General features: G+C 41.7%; 1 protein-coding gene across 1 annotated transcript in view; it reads left to right on the forward strand.

Annotated features, from left to right (window-relative positions):
* LOC308317932 (uncharacterized protein) overlaps positions 1-21,035 on the forward strand; it is a gene marked incomplete at its 3' end in the record, with an annotated part of 50,349 nt that overhangs the window by 6,691 nt on the left and 22,623 nt on the right. Inside the window, exons 5-8 of the mRNA XM_080767278.1 lie at positions 258-326; positions 508-555; positions 14,858-14,929; positions 15,414-15,482. Of these exons, the coding sequence (XP_080623404.1) occupies positions 258-326; positions 508-555; positions 14,858-14,929; positions 15,414-15,482 (258 nt within the window). The remainder of the gene's footprint in view (positions 1-257; positions 327-507; positions 556-14,857; positions 14,930-15,413; positions 15,483-21,035) is intronic.

A 21,035-nucleotide genomic window follows, 5' to 3' on the forward strand; every position in this document is an offset into this window, starting at 1 on the left:
ATTGAGTGTTGATCAGATTGACCGTTGATCAGATTGAGTGTTGATCAGATTGACCGTTGATCAGATTGAGCGTTGATCAGATTGAGTGTTGATCAGATTGAGTGTTGATCAGATTGACCGTTGATCAGATTGACCGTTGATCAGATTGACCGTTGATCAGATTGAGCGTTGATCAGATTGACTGTTGATCAGATTGAGCGTTGAGCGTTGATCAGATTGAGCGTTGGAAAAACATCTCTCTCTCTGTCTCTCCTCAGCCTCCCACCATGACATCACTCCTCCACAAATGGCCCAGACTCCTTCAGTGGACCTGGCTGAGACCAGAGGTAATGGTCCGTCCGTCCGTCCCTCCCTCCCTCTCTCTCTCTCTCTCTCTCTCTCTCTCTCTCTCTCTCTCTCTCTCTCTCTCTCTCTCTCTCTCTCTCTCTCTCTCTCTCTCTCTCTCTCTCTCTCCCTCCTACACACACTATGTCTATATAATAATTTGTACTGTCTTCTCATTCACAGCTCGGCTCAGGCGTGAGCAAAAACGTGACAGAATGAGGCGTCTCAGAGGTAACGAGTCAGATATGTGTTGTGGTCCTCAGCCAACATGCATTGTGTACGTGTTGTAGATACAGTATATATATATATAGATGTTTTTATTGCGTGTGTGTGTGTGTGTGTGTGTGTGTGTGTGTGTGTGTGTGTGTGTGTGTGTGTGTGTGTGTGTGTGTGTGTGTGTGTGTGTGTGTGTGTGTGTGTGTGTGTGTGTGTGTGTGTGTGTGTGTGTGTGTGTGTGTGTGTGTGTGTGTGTGTGTGTGTGTGTGTGTGTGTGTGTGTGTGTACTTTAAACTAAGGAGAGACTAAGGGAGAGAAACCCTACCACTGTGGCCAATGCGGCAAGTCTTTCAGTAGAGCCTGGAGCCTAAAGAATCACAGCAGACTTCACACTGGAGAGAAGCGCCACCAATGTGACCTGTGTGGTAAAATATTCAATCAAAAGGGTGCCTTAAAGGTACACCTAATAAATCACACGGGAGAGAAACCCTACCACTGTGACCAGTGTGGTAAAACGTTCACTGTAAAGGCTGCCTTTAATACACACCTATGGATTCACACAGGAGATAAACCCTTCCACTGTGGCCAATGCGGCAAGTCTTTCAGTACAGCCTGGAGCCTAAAGAGTCACAGCAGACTTCACACTGGAGAGAAACGCCACCAATGTGACCTGTGTGGTAAAATGTTCAATCTACAGGGTGCCTTAAAGGTACACCTAAGAATTCATACGGGAGAGAAACCCTACCACTGTGACCAGTGTGGTAAAACGTTCAATCAAAAGGGTTCCTTTAATACACACCTAAGGATTCACACAGGAGAGAAACCCTACCACTGTGGCCAATGCGGAAAGTCTTTCAATGCAGCTGCGAGCCTAAAGAATCACAGCAGACTTCACACTGGAGAGAAACCATTTAAATGTTTCTGTGGTAAGAGTTTTAGAACGCATCAAGAGTTAAAGTGTCATCAGCGCAACCATACGGGGGAGAAACCTTTTGGATGCAAACGATGTGGAAAGACCTTCCGATGGAGAGTGAATTATAAGTCTCATCGGTGCCACTAAACAGAATTATAAGTCTATTCAGTGGCACTAAACAGAATTCCTCCTGGAACAACATATTTTGAGATAGGCATCCGTGGCCCAATAGAGATAATTCTGGGGGTCCTTGACTTGAAAAAGGTTGAGCCCCACTGACATAGAAACACAAGTTTTTCAGAAAAATGATTTTCTTTTATCGACCTCAGTCCAAAGTGTGTTTAGTAGCGCTTCAGGTGATCAACATAGATTATGGTGTTTACCTTTAATATGCGATGCGATCAAAACACACTATCAGGCCATACATGTGACCAGATTTGACTGAGAGCCTGCCATCGCGCAAACTCCAGCTTTTCACCAGTTTTTTTTTTTTTTTTTCAAAATGAGTTAATAGCACAGGCAGACTCTAGACATACTAGAGCATGTCTGAAATAAGTGTCAGAGCTGAAATTGACATGTAAATATGAAATAAATGTTTAAACATGTAGCTATGTTAGAGTTCACAGAAGTGAACCTTTCAAGCCTGTTTCTTTGCCAGACATTACTCTATAAGCCATATCTCCACAATTGGTGGGTCAAACTGAACAACCAATATCTCTATTTGAAGCTATGGTTCCCTGCTTTCATATGACATGAACAATTTAAAAAATCCAATCGCAGTCCCTCAGTCAAATTTCGTCACATATTGTGAGGTCCCTTTTTGCTCAGTTTCGTCCCCGCGTCATGGGCACTATACTCATTCAATTCAATGTTTACATAGATAATACCCTTCTGGACTTTGGGTTAAAAGTTCTACTCATAATATTCTGCAGTATTTTGTCACTAGGCAGAAATGTATATAAAAGTATATAAACAAAACAATGTTGATCTTGTGCTGCTGTTTTTGCTTGTAAAATGTGTATTTGGCAACACAAAAGGTATTGGTGTCGTAGGTTACTCAAACATGATGTAATCCTGGGCGCTGCACTTCCTCTGCCAACCTGGGGGGGGCAGCGGACTGACCTCATGCTTCCTTTTATGCATGAGGAGTCCAAGCTGCTTCTTTTCACCTGGCAGGGGGGAGTTTCCCTGGTTGGACGTAGCGCGTGGAAGGAACACGTTATTCCAACCAGTTCCTTTCCCCTCCATCAGGCGCCCCGGCTGGCCAGGGGGAGGCAGTATAGAGACCAGTTCCTTTCCCCTCCATCAGGCCCCCCGGCTGGCCAGGGGGAGGCAGTTTAGTGACCAGGATTACTGCATGTTTTTTGTGAGGGTACCTACCTACCCTATAGGGGACACGGGGAGAACATGTGAGGGTACCTACTCTATAGGGGACACGGGGAGAACATGTGAGGGTACCTACCCTAGGGGACACGGGGAGAACATGTGAGGGTACCTACCCTAGGGGACACGGGGAGAACATGTGAGGGTACCTACCCTAGGGGACACGGGGAGAACATGTGAGGGTACCTACCCTAGGGGACACGGGGAGAACATGTGAGGGTACCTACCCTATAGGGGACACGGGGAGAACATGTGAGGGTACCTACCCTATAGGGGACACGGGGAGAACATGTGAGGGTACCTACCCTATAGGGGACACGGGGAGAACATGCAAACTCCACACAGAAAGGCCCTTTCTCCAACCCTACCTCCATACTCACTCCAGTGGGGCCACATTGCACTATAGCAAATAGCCTATAGCAAAAACTGCCGATCTACAAGTTCAAAACTTGTAGATCGGCTATTTTTGCTTATATATTTGAATTGAAATCCTAAATAACTTTGAGCTATTTTTAATTGGGATCCTGAAAAGTCATTTTAACTAAATACAAATATATTGGACATAAAAAAAGTCAATAACATTATTTGTAATACTAGTTTAGTTTATTTGCACACATGTAAATAATAACAACAATATGTAAAATAAAAGAAATACAGAAAGCAAATATTTCAATATAGGAAACAAGATTAGTTATCAGCAGCTACCAGTTGAGCTTAAATAACAGAAATGATAAGATATGAATAATATTGGTAAACCTAAGGATTATATAATAATAATGAAAACCTATTCTAATAATAATTATCAAATAACATGACTAGGGCGTGTTGCCCAAGCTTGTTAATAAAAAAATGCAGTAATTGTCTCTTAAAAGAGCAGAGACTAGTATACAGACTCTCATATGAGACGGTAAGTTAAGCTCCATTTGGGAGAGACTGGTGAGACAGTGCCACCTCGTGGCAGAGGCTCATACTGCAGGTGTAAATTAGGTCCAATGAATCATTGATTTGTTTGAAGTTTTTACCACAACAGTTTGCAGAATTACAGTAACATTTCAAGCACAAACTCAATACAAAGACTGTTAAACTGTGAGTGGACGACACCAATAAAGCATTACACTTGTTTACAAGAGGGTCCACCATGTTCAATTCATCAAAACATTTAGAGACGTAGAAATAGACACCTTGTAAAATTGGAATCCCCCCCCCCCCCCCGCCCACCCTTTCCCCCTCACTGTATAATGTTTCTTCTCCCTTTTTACCTCCTTTATGATGCATTCCTGTTCTGTTCTTTGGCTAAATAGAAGTGTATATTTGTACGTCTCTAAATGTTGTGATGAATTGAACACGGTGGACCCTCTCATAAACAATTAAGTGTAATGCTTTATGGTTTCCGTTCACTCACAGTTAACAGTCTTTGTGTTGAGTTGCGCTTGAAATGTACTGCAAACTGTTAATAAATGCTTCAATCAATCAATTTTCAATCATAATAATCCAGAAGCTGTTTTTTTAATTGTTTTTATATCAACAAATTGATTAATGGCATCACGCCTATGGTGCTAATTTAGACTCTTATTGTACATAAATTAGCAGATCTACAAGCTCAAACAGTGTGAAGTATTGTACTATTGTATTGAGTTAAGCGTGATGCCACACAACTGTTAAATGTAATGTTTTGCATAGTATTGTATATTTATTTGTCATGACATGTTTTGATTAATTGAGTAGGCTACACTAGTCCTTATGTCCATTTGAATATATGAACACCACATTACAGTATGTGTACAGTGTGGGTATAATGAGATCGTAACTGATCACAATATTGATTGGGAGGGAATTCTTAACAGATGATCTTTGGGAAGAATTGGGATTGGCACAGAATTATTATTATTAATATTATTATTATGCTAGTGGTCCCCAGTGTTCCGTGAAGCAAACAGACAGACAGACAGACAGGCAGGCAGGCAGACAGACAGACAGTTCTTCATTTATTAGTTTAGATAATGGAACAATGGTTTAAAAAAGTAACTATACTTTCCTGTGGGTTTATTTTCTAGTAAAACTAGTATTAATGTATTCCAGATAATAAAGTAAAGCATCTTTGCCTTTCTTTCTTAGTATAATTCTATGTATCCTTTATTCAGTGACAGTTACACGCCTCCTCCACCAGGGGGCGACAGACAGACAGAGACACAGACAACGGAGCTTGCACCAATTCCTTTGCTGCTCACGTTGACCCGGAAGTAAAGCCGTGTTGTTGTAACTTCCAAAGCATCATGGCGGCTCAGAACAAACATTTTGCGGACAGAAAGTAGATCCTCTCTAACGTCATAAAAACATGTCATGTGGAGTTTTATGAAACAAACGCCTTGCAGATTGAAAGAGGATCATTCTAGCTTTCCCTGCAGCTGCAAATGTTGGTGAGTTTAACTTCGTTTAATGCAAAGCAGATGCTGATTGGATGAATGAACCGATCACTCGATGGTATTTTAGTTGCGACTCTAGATCAGTGCTTCCCAAAGTGTTGTCCGGGTCCGGGGACCCCCAGGGGTCCTTGAGAGAGTCCCAGCCTCCCAGGGGACCCCCAGGGGTCCCTGAGAGAGTCCCAGGGGACCCCCAGGGGTCCCTGAGAGAGTCCCAGGGGGTCCTTGAAGGAGTCCCAGCCTCCCAGGGGACCCCCAGTGGGCTAAATTCCGACCCGGGTCCATTTGGTTCCATCTGTACACTCTCAGAGTTAAATTAACAGATTATTTATTTATTTTACAATATAAATCGGGGGTCCCAGAGATAGAAATGCCATTAAATGTAGGCATACCATATTCTGAATTACCAAAAAGAGGACACATGCGCGCGTGCACGTGCACATGCATGTCGTGGATGTGCATGTGTCGTGCTCGTTTGAATTAAATTAATTTGTCAAAAAATCACCCTTACAGGTCTGTAACTCTGAGAGTGTACGAATGGAACCAAATCATGGACCCTTACAGGTCTGTAACTCTGAGAGTGTACTAGTACAAATGGACCCTTTTATAACTTTTAACTCTGATACTGTATAAATGGAATCAAATGGGACTCTTATGGGTCCATCTGGTTTTACTCTCAGAGTTATGGGGGTCCTTGAAATTAAAGAGTTTAAGAACCTGTATGCAATGGCTTATCTCTTGTAAAAAGAGAGACCAGCCTATTCTCCAAACCATTATCTTATATGCTTTGCTATGTTGTACAAAATAATATCGGGTCAATTTAATTTGCAGGACTCACCTCGCGCACAGCTGCCTTGTCTGTGTTGTTGACATGACATGGGCTTGCAGGACAGAACTTTTATTTGTGACAGACACATAGTTCCTTTGCAGACAATACAATCTGCTTCTCATTGGTCAGTCACAAAGCTAAGAAAACAGTAGCCTACTTTTTCTGCATGTCAATGATGATGAGATAGTTCTTTGGCATGTCAAGCTTTCCTCACGGAGAGCACAACAGTCTATCTGCAGACAGCAGAGCAGTGCTGGCAGCACTCAGCGCACAGCGCATGCAGAGTTATGAATAATACACATTCCGGGGTTCGGGCTGAAAGTCCACCTCTCACAGTGTTTTCCCACTACGAACCATTGAACGTGCATTGTAATACACATGGAATTTATAAAACCCCCCCGGACTGCCCGGACAGCCCCCCAAAAGAGGACTTGTCCGGGCAAAAGTGGACGTATGGTAAGCCTAATTAAATGGGGGTCCGTAGACTAATGCATGTCAAACTGGGGGTCCTTGAAATTAAACGGCTTGAGAATCACTGCTATAGAGCCATACAAATCTTCTCTTATGGGGGTTTAGCAGAGTGGCTCACAGCCTGATGGTGGCGCTATAGTGTAGCAGAGTGGCTCACAGCCTGATGGTGGCGCTATAGTGTAGCAGAGTGGGTCACAGCCTGATGGTGGTGCTATAGTGTAGCAGAGTTGCTCACAGCCTGATGGTGGCGCTATAGTGTAGCAGAGTGGCTCACGGCCTGGTTTTAGTCGACTAAATATCATAAGATTTTAGTCGACTAAATCTACAGCTGATCTAGTCGACTAAACTGTATTTTGTGTAGTGTAAAAGTGTAAAATGACTTATAGTGGATCTCTTGTCCACTAGTCCCTTCCTAACATTTTAGTCTAGTTTCTTTTTGTTGACGAAATCGTCAGTATATTTAGTCTTAGTTTTAGTCACCGTAGCTTAGTTTTCATCTAGTTTTCATTTAGTTTTCGTCAGTGGAAAATTTAAAAGTTAGCCGACGAACATTTTTCGTCATAGTCTTAGTCGGTAAAAACAACAGTGGTTCAGGTCGCTACATTCACAGTGAAGACGCGTTCACAAACATTCACATTTAAAATATGCATTCTGGGACCTTACCATTAGCTTTAGAAACGGGTAGATTCATTGGTACTCCTGAGGAGGACAGAGTCTGTCTAGTGTGTGATTTAAAATAAATTGAAAATTAAATAATTTTTTTGTTTTACTGCCCATTATATGAAGAATTAAGACATATATTATTTTGTAAAATGACAACCATCTGTGCTGACTTTTTCTGGTTGGAGGACTATGAAAAACTGGAATTTTGTTTTAGGAAAGGTACTTTTGCTTTGGCAGACTTTTTATGCAGGGCGTGGGAAATAAGGCAGAATGTTTTGTTTGTGTAAAAAAAAGAAAAAATGCAATATCAACAAAACAAATCTGTTTATTGTACACAATGCAATATTGAAGCAATGTTATGGTGTGTCCTGTAAGCCCATGTGGGCTGGGCGCCTTTGGTGCATGACACAAAAATAAATAAATCTATCTATCTATCTAGTCCACGGTGTTGGGAATGTTCTGGGACAGCTTCTAATCGGATGAATCGATCAATAAGGTTTACGACTATCAATGTGTTAATTCGTTCATTAATTACTGTATCATTTATTAATCTGTGCAGAACTCCAGTGAAGCAGAGACGGAGACGGACATGGATGGACGTGAAATGCACGGTGATGTCGTCATGACGGATAGGCCACGCCCACCAGGTAATGAGTATTCTTATGACATTAATTTCATTAATTATCATGATAAATGTTTTTATGTGATGTATTCCCCATGCTTTTTTGTTCTTGCTTTAGGTAAGTCGCTCTGGATTAAGAGCGTCTGCTAAATGCCTAAATTGTAAATTGTAATTATATTTCATTCCATCTGAATTAGTTATGTGTGCATGCGCACTACCTTTTTCCACTGACGAAAACTGACAATGGAAACTATGTGAAAACTAATGGCTGATGACTAAAACTAAGACTAAATATACTGACAATGAATTTCGAACATCTTTTTTTCGACATAGTTTTAGTCGAGGAAATCAACAGTGCTATTGTCTTGTATTCCAGAGCAGTGTGTGGAGTCCAGACAGCCGTTGAAGAACACTTCTCCAGAGACAGATATCAATGTTTCTATTGAGTCCAGACAGCCGTTGAAAAACACTTCTCCAGAGACGGATATCAATGTTTCTATTGAGTCCAGACAGCCGTTGAAGAACACTTCTCCAGAGACAGATATCAATGTTTCTATTGAGTCCAGACAGCCGCTGAAGAACACTTCTCCAGAGACAGATATCAATGTTTCTATTGAGTCCAGACAGCCGCTGAAGAACACTTCTCCAGAGACAGATATCAATGTTTCTATTGAGTCCAGACAGCCGTTGAAGAACACTTCTCCACTGACAGATATCAATGTTTCTATTGAGTCCAGACAGCCGTTGAATAACACTTCTCCAGAGACAGATATCAATGTTTCTATTGAGTCCAGACAGCCGTTGAAGAACACTTCTCCAGAGACAGATATCAATGTTTCTATTGAGTCCAGACAGCCGTTGAAGAACACTTCTCCAGAGACAGATATCAATGTTTCTATTGAGTCCAGACAGCCGCTGAATAACACTTCTCCAGAGACGGATATCAATGTTTCTATTGAGTCCAGACAGCCGCTGAAGAACACTTCTCCACTGACAGATATCAATGTTTCTATTGAGTCCAGACAGCCGCTGAAGAGCACTTCTCCAGAGACGGATATCAATGTTTCTGTTAAACAAGAAGATCAACTTCAGGCTGAAGTTGAGGTTGAACTTGAAGACTTCAGTAAGTATTTCTTTCTTTCGTTCTTTAACCAAGTAGTTTTTGTTTTTGTTACAATGACATTATTTAGCCTACAAATACAATAACATTTAGCCTACAAATGCAACAACATTTAGACTACAAATACAACAACATTTAGCCTACAAATACAATAACATTTAGCCTACAAATGCAATAACATTTGGACTACAAATGCAATAACATTTAGACTACAAATACAATAACATTTCACTTCTGTGGTCTCTAACATTACACCTATAGCTACATGTTTAAGCATATTTCATATTTACATGTCTTCTGTGGTCTCTAACATTACACCTATAGCTACATGTTTAAGCATTTATTTCATATTTACATGTCTTCTGTGGTCTCTAACATTACACCTATAGCTACATGTTTAAGCATATATTTCATATTTACATGTCTTCTGTGGACTCTAACATTACACCTATAGCTACATGTTTAAGCATATATTTCATATTTACATGTCTTCTGTGGACTCTAACATTACACCTATAGCTACATGTTTAAGCATTTATTTCATATTTACATGTCTTCTGTGGACTCTAACATTACACATAGCTACATGTTTAAGCATATATTTCATATTTACATGTCTTCTGTGGACTAAAAATGTCACATAGCTACATGTTTAAGCATTTATTTCATATTTACATGTCTTCTGTGGACTCTAACATTACACCTATAGCTACATGTTTAAGCATTTATTTCATATTTACATGTCTTCTGTGGACTCTAACATTAAACCTAGCTACATGTTTAAGCATTTATTTCATATTTACATGTCTTCTGTGGACTAAAAATGTCACATAGCTACATGTTTAAGCATTTATTTCATATTTACATGTCTTCTGTGGACTCTAACATTACACCTATAGCTACATGTTTAAGCATTTATTTCATATTTACATGTCTTCTGTGGACTCTAACATTAAACCTAGCTACATGTTTAAGCATTTATTTCATATTTACATGTCTTCTGTGGTCTCAAACATTACACCTAGCTATATTTATTTCATATTTACAGCTCTGACATTTATTTCAGACATGCTCTAGTACGTGAAGAGTCTGCCTGTGCTATTAACTCATTTTGTATTAAAAGAAAAAATCAGTTTTTCTCCTGAACACTTAGTCTTGTTTTCTCCTCTCCTGAACACTTAGTCTTGTTTTCTCCTCTCCTCAACAGTTAGTCTTGTTTTTTCCTCTCCTCAACAGTTAGTCTTGTTTTCTCCTCTCCTGAACACTTAGTCTTGTTTTCTCCTCTCCTGAACAGTTAGTCTTGTTTTCTCCTCTCCTGAACACTTAGGGCTGTATTTTGCGTGTCTTAAGTACCAGGTCTTATTCCCTAACTTGAGTAAACTAAAGACCTGGAGGCGTGATCAATGCCATTTGGCTATTCTGAGTGGCCAAAGAGCATTGATCACGCCTCCAGGTCTTTAGTTTACTCAAGTTAGGGAATAAGACCTGGTACTTAAGACACGCAAAATACAGCCCTTTGTCTTGTTTTCTCCTCTCCTCAGCCCTAGTATTCATGTCTGTAGTTAAAGTCTTCTTCTATTGTCTTGTATTCCAGAGCAGTGTGTGGAGTCCAGACAGCCGTTGAAGAACACTTCTCCAGAGACGGATATCAACGTTTCTGTTAAACAAGAAGATCAACTTCAGGCTGACGTTGAGGTTAAACTTGAAGACCTCAGTAAGTTTTTGAAGGACCAAGCCCGAAGGGACTCTAAAGCGTTATTCATAGTCTGGGTTTTGAGTGGTGAGGTGACCACCGAACTACAACATGACGTCACTGAGGTGACCACCAAACTACAACATGACGTCACTGAGGTGACCACCGAACTACAACATGACGTCACTGAGGTGACCACCGAACTACAACATGACGTCACTGAGGTGACCACCGAACTACAACATGACGTCACTGAGGTGACCACCGAACTACAACATGACGTCACTGAGGTGACCACCGAACTACAACATGACGTCACTGAGGTGACCACCGAACTACAACATGACGTCACTGAGGTGACCACCGAACTACAACATGACGTCACTGAGGTGACCACCGAACTACAACATGACGTCACTGAGGTGACCACCGAACTACAACATGACGTCACTGAGGTGACCACCGAACTACAACATGACGTCACTGAGGTGACCACCGAACTACAACATGACATCACTGAGGTGACCACCGAACTACAACATGACGTCACTGAGCCGCGGTGAAGAGCAAACCACCGTCACCGCTCCAGCCCTTCTCTCTGTTTTTACTCACCACCGCTCAACGTTATTTCAGCTCCGGTGGTCACCTCACCACCGAAGCGGTGGTCACCTCGCCTCACCACCGGAGCGGTGGTCACCTCACCACCGGAGCGGTGGTCACCTCGCCTCACCACCGGAGCGGTGGTCACCTCACCACCGGAGCGGTGGTCACCTCACCACTGAAAATCCAGACTATGAATAGGTCTTTAGGGCTCAATTTTTCTCACCGCTAAACCCCTTATCCCTAAACTTCTTTGCTTTTTCTTTACCATTTGAAAAACGTTTAGTTCAACTAGCCAATCTACATTGACACGTTGTGAGCTTGTAGACTGGCCATTTGAACTATTCAAAAATGTTTTGCTAAAGAGTAAAAAATAAATAAAAGGAAAAGAAGTTTAGGGATAAAGGGGTTTAGCGATGATGAAAATGGAGCTCTAAAGGCCTATTCATAGTCTGGATGTTCAGTGGTTGAGGTGACCACAGCGCCGGTGGTGAGGTGACCACCGGAGCTGAAATAACGTTGAGCGGTGGTAAGTAAAAACAGAGAAGGGCTGGAGCGGTGGCGGTGGTTTGCTCTTCACCGCGGCTCAGTGACGTCATGTTGTAGTTCGGTGGTGGTCACCTCAGTGACGTCATGTTGTAGTTCGGTGGTCACCTCAGTGACGTCATGTTGTAGTTCGGTGGTCACATCAGTGACGTCATGTTGTAGTTCGGTGGTCACCTCAGTGACGTCATGTTGTAGTTCGGTGGTCACCTCAGTGACGTCATGTTGTAGTTCGGTGGTCACCTCAGTGACGTCATGTTGTAGTTCGGTGGTCACCTCAGTGACGTCATGTTGTAGTTCGGTGGTCACATCAGTGACGTCATGTTGTAGTTCGGTGGTCACCTCAGTGACGTCATGTTGTAGTTCGGTGGTCACATCAGTGACGTCATGTTGTAGTTCGGTGGTCACATCAGTGACGTCATGTTGTAGTTCGGTGGTCACATCAGTGACGTCATGTTGTAGTTCGGTGGTCACCTCAGTGACGTCATGTTGTAGTTCGGTGGTCACATCAGTGACGTCATGTTGTAGTTCGGTGGTCACCTCAGTGACGTCATGTTGTAGTTCGGTGGTCACCTCAGTGACGTCATGTTGTAGTTCGGTGGTCACCTCAGTGACGTCATGTTGTAGTTCGGTGGTCACCTCAGTGACGTCATGTTGTAGTTCTGTGGTCACATCAGTGACGTCATGTTGTAGTTCGGTGGTCACCTCAGTGACGTCATGTTGTACTTTGGTGGTCACCTCAGTGACGTCATGTTGTAGTTCGGTGGTCACCTCAGTGACGTCATGTTGTAGTTCGGTGGTCACCTCAGTGACGTCATGTTGTAGTTCGGTGGTCACATCAGTGACGTCATGTTGTAGTTCGGTGGTCACCTCAGTGACGTCATGTTGTAGTTCGGTGGTCACATCAGTGACGTCATGTTGTAGTTCGGTGGTCACCTCAGTGACGTCATGTTGTAGTTCGGTGGTCACCTCAGTGACGTCATGTTGTAGTTCGGTGGTCACATCAGTGACGTCATGTTGTAGTTCGGTGGTCACCTCAGTGACGTCATGTTGTAGTTCGGTGGTCACATCAGTGACGTCATGTTGTAGTTCGGTGGTCACATCAGTGACGTCATGTTGTAGTTCGGTGGTCACCCCACCACTCAAAATCCAGACTATGTATGAGCCTTAAGAGTCCATTATTGTTTCATACATGAAGCGTCACATGTTTATGAAACTTTAAAGTATGTGGTAGAGGGGAATTAAACCAGTCTTACTCCAATTGGCAAAAAAATAAATAATAATAATTTGACACGTCCCTATAGAGCGCCACAGTCCCTCCCCCTTTCAGAAAAACGAGTGGCCCAGGAAATGAAAACCCCAATGCATTCTCCCATCGGCACTTCTAATATAATTTATTTAAAGACGGTTACGCCGCGGACAAAGCCAACTCGGATCATGACAAATCATGACGATGAACACAATGTTTTGGGGCCGATCAAATAATGTATAAGACGAAAAACAAAACAAATAGTGTTGTCTCCTGACTTTCTTTTCTTCTTTCTAATGATTTGATCGGCCCAAAACATTGTGTTCATTGTCATGATTTGTCACGATCCGAGTTGGCTTTGTCCGCGGCGTAACCGTCTTTAAATAAAGGGGACTGACTGCGGCGCTCTATAGGGTTATGCCTAAAAGACGGGTTAAACACAGACACAAGACAGGTGTCTTGAATGTGTGAACGCAGCCCAGTGAGGGCATAATGTCGACCCCACGCACTCACCTCCACGCCACCCATAAGTCTCGTCCGTGCCACTAAACAGAATTATAAGTCTCTTTGGTGCCACTAAACAGAATTATAAGTTAAAAAGGAAAAAAAAGTTTCACTAATATTTTAGAAATATGTCTGTCTCTCTCTCTCTCTCTCTCTCTGTCTCTCCTCAGCCTCCCACCATGACATCACTCCTCCACAAATGGCCCAGACTCCTTCAGTGGACCTGGCTGAGACCAGAGGTAATGGTCTGTCTGTCTGTCTGTCTGTCTGCCTGCCTGCCTGCCTCTCCCTCTCTCTCTCTCTCTCTCTCTCTCTCTCTCTCTCTCTCTCTGCATAACATGTCGATAACATTTTGTACCTCTGTCCACACACACACTACTGACGTCCATACCCAGCTCAGCACAGGCGAGAGCAAAAACGTGACAGCAAGAGACGGACCAGAGGTAAGGCCTCAGATATGTTATACTGCAGTATTTTAGCCATCTTGCTTTTTATTTATATGGGCGAGTGGAAATTTAATGCAAATAAATTAATTATATGTCCAGCAAGCAAATCATGATGGTCTGTTTGTGCTCAATAGGTCACAATATGATATTTTGGCCAGTAGTTTTATATCTATCTCAGCTTTTGCCTGATAGCACACATGCTAACAGTGGTGACCACAACGTTAGCAGATTCATTTTGACGTGCGGAGTCTCTCTCTCTCTCTCTCTCTCTCTCTCTCTCTCTCTCTCTGTCGCCACGCCACACACACACACAGGCGCGATTACATACAGTCCCTTTCATTCATGCAAACAGGGCACTTCTGCCGCGGAGTGCGTGGCCAAGTAACTCTGGGATTAGAGTGCCCGCGAAGCGGGCGCGAAATTCTATAAGCTACATGTCGATAACAATATATAGTAACATACACTTCCATCTTAATTTCTCAGCTCAGCAGAAGCTGCTCAAACCAACACAGCCAATGGCCACAGCAGAAACCATAGGTAACCAACGCACTAACCAACACACATCTACACTTTCACCGGAATCACATTGTCCCACTACACATACACACAGTTCAAATAACATGTCGATAACATTTTGTACCTCTGTGTCCACACACACACTACTGACGTCCATACCCAGCTCAGCACAGGCGAGAGCAAAAACGTGACAGCATGAGGCGTCTCAGAGGTAACGAGTCAGTTATGTGTTGTCTCAGCCAACATGCATTGTGTACGTGTTGTAGATACAGTATATATATATAGATGTTTTTATTGCATACAGTACGTGTGTGTGTGTGTGTGTGTACCGTCTTCATTTCTCAGCTCATTTGAAGCTGCAGAAACAGCAGCAGAACGTGACACAGACACAGTCCTTGGAGACGTCTGAGGCCAAAGGTAACGACTCATGTTCCTCCATTAATAACTTAACACCTTATTGCCCGGGGTTATTTAATCCGTTACATTATAGCGCCCAGTCGATTTATAAACACGGACCACTTTTACAGACGGACCGGATGTTGTGAGTGTGTGTGTAGCAGCTAACGATAGACCGGATGTTGTTGTGAGTGTGTGTGTAGCCGCTAACGATAGCCACGCCACTCTAGAAGCATTTTCATCCGAGAAACCATTTAAATGTTTCTGTGGTAAGAGTTTTAGAACGCATCAAGAGTTAAGTTGTCATCAGCGCAACCATACGGGGGAGAAACCTTTTGGATGCAAACGATGTGGAAAGACCTTCCGATGGAGAGTGAATTATAAGTCTCATCGGTGCCACTAAACAGAATTATAAGTTAAAAAAGAAAAAAAAGTTTCACTAATATTTTAGAAATAGGTCTCTCTCTCTCTCTCTCTCTCTCTCTCTCTCTCTGTCTCTCCTCAGCCTCCCACCATGACATCACTCCTCCACAAATGGCCCAGACTCCTTCAGTGGACCTGGCTGAGACCAGAGGTAATGGTCTGTCTGTCAAAATTCGATGTGAACTGAGAAACATTGTGCAAGAATGGCCAACAACGCCTCTTTTGCTTGAGGCAGCTCGCCACATTTCAGGTTGACAAATCCCTTATGAAAGTGTTCTACAGTGCCTTTATTGAGTCAGTTATCTCCTTCTCCATCATTTGTTGGTATGGAAACCTAAATGTAAAGGACAAAAACCACCTTGGTAGGATTGTGAGAACGGCTTCAAAGATTGCCGGAGTTCATTTCAGTAGTCTAGACCAAGTTTTTAAAAATCAGGTGTTCAGATGGGCGAATATAAGTCAAGCAGCTCACCCATCACTTGTGGGGTACCGCAGGGCTCTATTTTAGGTCCTAAACTATTTATATTATATATTAATGACATATGCAAAGTCTCAAACATTCTGAAGTATGTTGTTTTTGCCGACGACACCAACATCTTTTGTGCTGGGGAGAACCTTCAACAACTACTGGAGGTTGTCTCAGCAGAACTAGAAAAACTGAAACTGTGGTTTGACACTAATAAATTATCACTCAATCTGAAAAAAAAAAACTAAATTCATGATCTTTGGAAATAAAAAAATACATTCTAACACATTAGTTGAATTAAAGATTAACAATGTAAAATTGGAAAGAGTCTATGAGAACACCTTTTTAGGAGTAATAATTGACCACAAATTCACTTGGAAACCCCATATAAAGTATATCCGCTCCAAAATAGCAAGAAGTGTTGGTGTTCTAGGCAAAACAAGGTATTTATTAAATTATAAGTCACTGCTCACATTATATAATACACTAATATTACCATATCTATCTTATTGTGTGGAGGTCTGGGGAAATAATTACAAAGGAAACCTTCAGCCACTTGTTATAATACCAAAAAGAGCCATAAGATTAGTGCATTGATTGATTGATTGAAATCTTTATTAACAGTTTGCAGAATTACAGTACATTTCAAGCACAAACTCAATACAAAGACTGTTAACTGTGAGTGGACGACCCAATTAAGCCTTACACTTGTTTACAACAGGGTCCACATTGTTCAATTCATCAAAACATTTAGAGACAAACAAATAGACACTTCTATGTAGTTAAAGAACAGAACAGGAATTCATCATATAGGAAGCGAAAAGGGAAAAATATGTGACCAGGGACAGTGGTTTGATATACAAGGGGGACATGGTCATTTTTCAGTTCTTTACATATTATGAAACTGCACATTGTAACCTTTCATATGATCTATTGCTCATTGAAATTGGGGGGGAAATGAAGAAGATATGACCATTTGAAACTTGTTTAACTGGAAACACCAAAGTACAGAATTTGCCATTTTAAGATTTCATAGTATTTAGCATCTCTGAGCCCAGGAATGGGTGTGACAATAGATACTTGTCTCCACCCTAGATACTTGCATAAACACTCCCCCCATCCTCTAACCACTCCACACTGTCAACTGCACAGAATGACTTGAGTGGACACTTAGTAAAAGAAGAATAAGGACATCTAGAACTCTTAGAATAAAAATAAATAGAGATGAGAAAAAAATCAATATTGCAATATAGAAATATAGGATGGACGTTGTTTAGTGTATGTTTTGGTAATGATACAATCTAAAAAGTAACTAGTATGCTAATTGAGTTTTCAAATAAATACATGTGGAGTAAAACTACTTGCAGCTAACACTGCAAGTAGGCTATAATTTATTCCATGAATGTTACTTGTAGTTTTAGACCCATGCTTTTAATTGCTAAATAAAAAAATTAAAGGTACCTTTTTACCCCTAAATGCATGGCTTGAATCAGCCGTGCACTGATGTGAAAGAGTCAAAACCTTACCAACAGAAAGTCAGGGGAAAAAATACCTTAGACGTGTGTTATGATCCTTCCACTTTTAAGAAGATCACACCAGGATTTGTACTACACTATGTCTTCACATTCAATATTTGAGCTGTTCTTCTAACAACAATGTCATGGATTGATCAAATTATATAAACGACGGATTTCACCGCGACGCGTGATCACGCATGGATGTCATGGATTGATCAAATTATATAAAATACGGATTTCACCGCGACGCGCGATCACACGCAATGTTATTCATGTATTGATCATCAGGCAGCAGCATCCAATGGTAATAAAGTTACAAAGATTAAAACACAGTGATAAACATGCACATGTGTGCACTGAAATAAAGGGCAGAAGAATGGATTTACAACTAAGACAATCTCGTCAGAACGCGTGTGGTGTGGAGACCTCAAACAAACATAAAACTGGCAGAAACTTTTTTTTTCTTCAGTGGACGATATATCTTATATATATGGGAGAACCCGTACCCATACTCAGAAGAAACACCCCAAGGCAGAAAACCAAAGCCACGAACAGCTACGTCGCTACTGCAACGCCCACAACACCATCTTACACACCAGACTCACGCACACTCACTTCTCACACACACTCACACGGGCAGTGACGTCACACACTTACCCTCCGCAGTCTCTTCGCAGTGTGTGTAAGCGATCTCCTCATTACACGGCCCACGACAACCCCAACCCAGACCACCAGCCAAATAGACTTTTCATTGGCACTAACACTGGCTCCCTTCCACACTCACGCCGGCAATGCATTTGTTTAATACACACATTAAAGTATTAAAGTACCCACACCCCCCAGGCAACAGTCTACGCTGTTGCCCAAACACGTCCAGAAACAAGGACTTTAACCACGCTACTTACATACACTGCAACTCGCTTACAATTCGCAAACCTGGCAACACTGCCCTCTCTTTTACCAGGCCCGCCCCCACACTAGCTTGACAATGTCATCTCGCGCAGCACAGAATCTGATCTCGCGCAGGACATTGATGAGAGAAAGAAGGAACAGGAGAGATTATACGATCGCTATTTCGCTTATTCCATCTAAATCTCTTTATTTACAAAATAAATGACTCGACGAATCCCTTAGTTACATCAACATTGTTCTTTGTCATTAATCGGATTGGGCCAAAATATCACCCTTACACCGATCACTTTGCCTATTTTCGCCAGACAGCCAACTGCCCAGTACACACACACACACCAACATGCGATTCATTAAATCACTCTATTTCTCCGCACGCGCGCACACAACATTATTCACGTGAAATGTGTCACGCCAATATTGGGATAGGCTACCAATATGTGGGTATAGCCTTACAGGGAATTACCGACGGAATGTAATATGTATATACACACACACACACACACACACACACACACACACACACACACACACTCCCGTCTCCCCAAGAAATACCACACACGATTAGAATTTATAGATGCGCGATTACATAACAGCTGTGCGTCATTATAGCCACACACGTCTCTACCTTGCGGTCACAGTCACGGAGCTGCAACTGGTCGTTTCTGGCCAGTGTTGCCAAATAAGCGATTAGTAAGTAATGTAATTTAATTTATCAGCGATTTTGGGATTATTTTTGTAGATTGAAAAAATATTGGGGGTCCTTTGCTCTTGCCATGACAATGTTTGAGAACCACTGCTCTAAAACAATATTAGACAAAGTTGGAGCCACAAACACATTGCTCTCTCTCTCTCTCTCTCTCTCTCTTCTCCTTTTGTATAAATTAAATAGGCCTATTCATGATTCTGCTTATAGAGAAGTAGCCTATGTTAGTTTGTTTTATGGACTTGAGAGCTACTTTCAAAACGACCAGCTCAACATACCCACCAAATACAACTATCATCCCATTGCTGAAAATAGTTACAAAATGTAATTGAGGGGCCTTTCATATAGGCTACATATAAGACAAACGCACATGGGATGGTAAATAGAGGGGGAAAAATTCAAATCGTAGGCTTTTTTTTTTGTTGGTATTTGACTTTGCTACTGATGATTGTAAGCAACAACAAATATTGCATTGTGTGTTTGAGCTGACAGGCCTTTTTGATGTCAATCAATCAAGTCATCTCAGGTCATCTAAAGCGGCAGATGCAAAAATCGTTTTTTATATTAAAATTATATATATTTTTAGTGCCATGTCATGTGGTCTACCTGCAAAGCCTTTGTAGATCGTGATCTACCATTTGGGCACCACTTAACGTCAGATCAGGGGTTTTTGTCGGCCAGCGCCAAAAATGCTCCCCGAAAGCATAATCGCAGCAAATACCGGGCAGTGTGTACGAGCCTTAACATGTTGACTACACTACACTACACATAATAACTAATAACCCGTTTTCAGCTTAAAGCAATTATATTTCATTGAAGCAACTCCTTAGCATTGTTTTCATACCATGGATGTGATAAGAAAATGTATCAAACATAATTAAGGGAAATATTAAATAGTATCGGGTGTACCAGTTGGGGCTTTTCTTTTTTTTCAATGGGGCAATACATTGATTAAACAAACGTTTGATTGATTGAGTTGTACAATGTTATACAACCCTAAACTACTTTTAGAATACACTACACAATACAATACAAATTTAGAACATATAATATTGGCCAATATGTCAAATATGTCAATATTAGGCCTACATATAATGGCATTGAATGGAAGCGGACCATTTGTAACACATGTTACAAATGATCCGCTTTTGCAAGTTTTCTTTGCAGTTGCTTACAGACCAGAATGAACGTGAATTCCGTCTAAACACGATGCAAACTAATGAAGAACATAAGCATGAACACATCCATGTGGATTTTTATTCACCAACACCAAAGACAAAAATTGTAGCACACATATACTCCAGGTGTAAAATTATACGCATTTTGAAGGTAAACACTTCAAACTTCCTGGCCACGTAGAGTACGTTGCTGTACACATACTGACGCGATGGCGTCATGGTGGCGTTGACCAATCAAGAGATAACGTCCATGTTACAACCGTGAAGCGTTACAACCTTGGCGGCTCTCCCCTACATTTGTTACTAACATTAGGTTGTGGCGAAGTAGAAACGTGGCGAGCAGATAGTGTGTTTTGGACAAACAGTCTAGGTATTGGTGTTGATTTGGGTCAACTGGACAAACAGCGTGGTGTTGTTTTGTGTCTGTGTTTGTGTTGGAGCACCTCAGTGTGGCCGTACAGGTCATGTGCAACCTCTTCCACAGAGAGATGGAGACACTAAATCAAACATGTTTGCATGCATGCATCGCTGCCTTGCATGCTGTGTGCTACTGTTGAGTCTGTCACTTACTTTGACTGATTTATGGCATTGTCTTTGATATGTATATGGAGAGAAATATCTATCAGTCTTTCTGTTAAAATCCAACTATGTTAATTTAAGAACTCTGGGCATATAGGTCATTGTTTATTCACTGTGCACACGTGTAGCCTATTGTATGTCAGACTGTATGTCTGTCCCACAGTCACAATCCTTTAGTACTTAGGCTGTGGAAATATTCAGGACAAAACAATGGTACATTTCCAATAACCCATTCGTTACTACATGTGGAGTCAACTCCCGCCATTTATTTCTTCCCATAGTGCGTGGCGAAGTCGCTCTGGGATGAGTGCGCGCGTAGCGCGCACGAAATTCTAGTATATATATAGAT

The sequence above is a fragment of the Protomyctophum bolini genome, assembly GCF_963924005.1.
Source record: "Protomyctophum bolini genome assembly, chromosome: 7".
NCBI lineage: Eukaryota > Metazoa > Chordata > Actinopteri > Myctophiformes > Myctophidae > Protomyctophum > Protomyctophum bolini.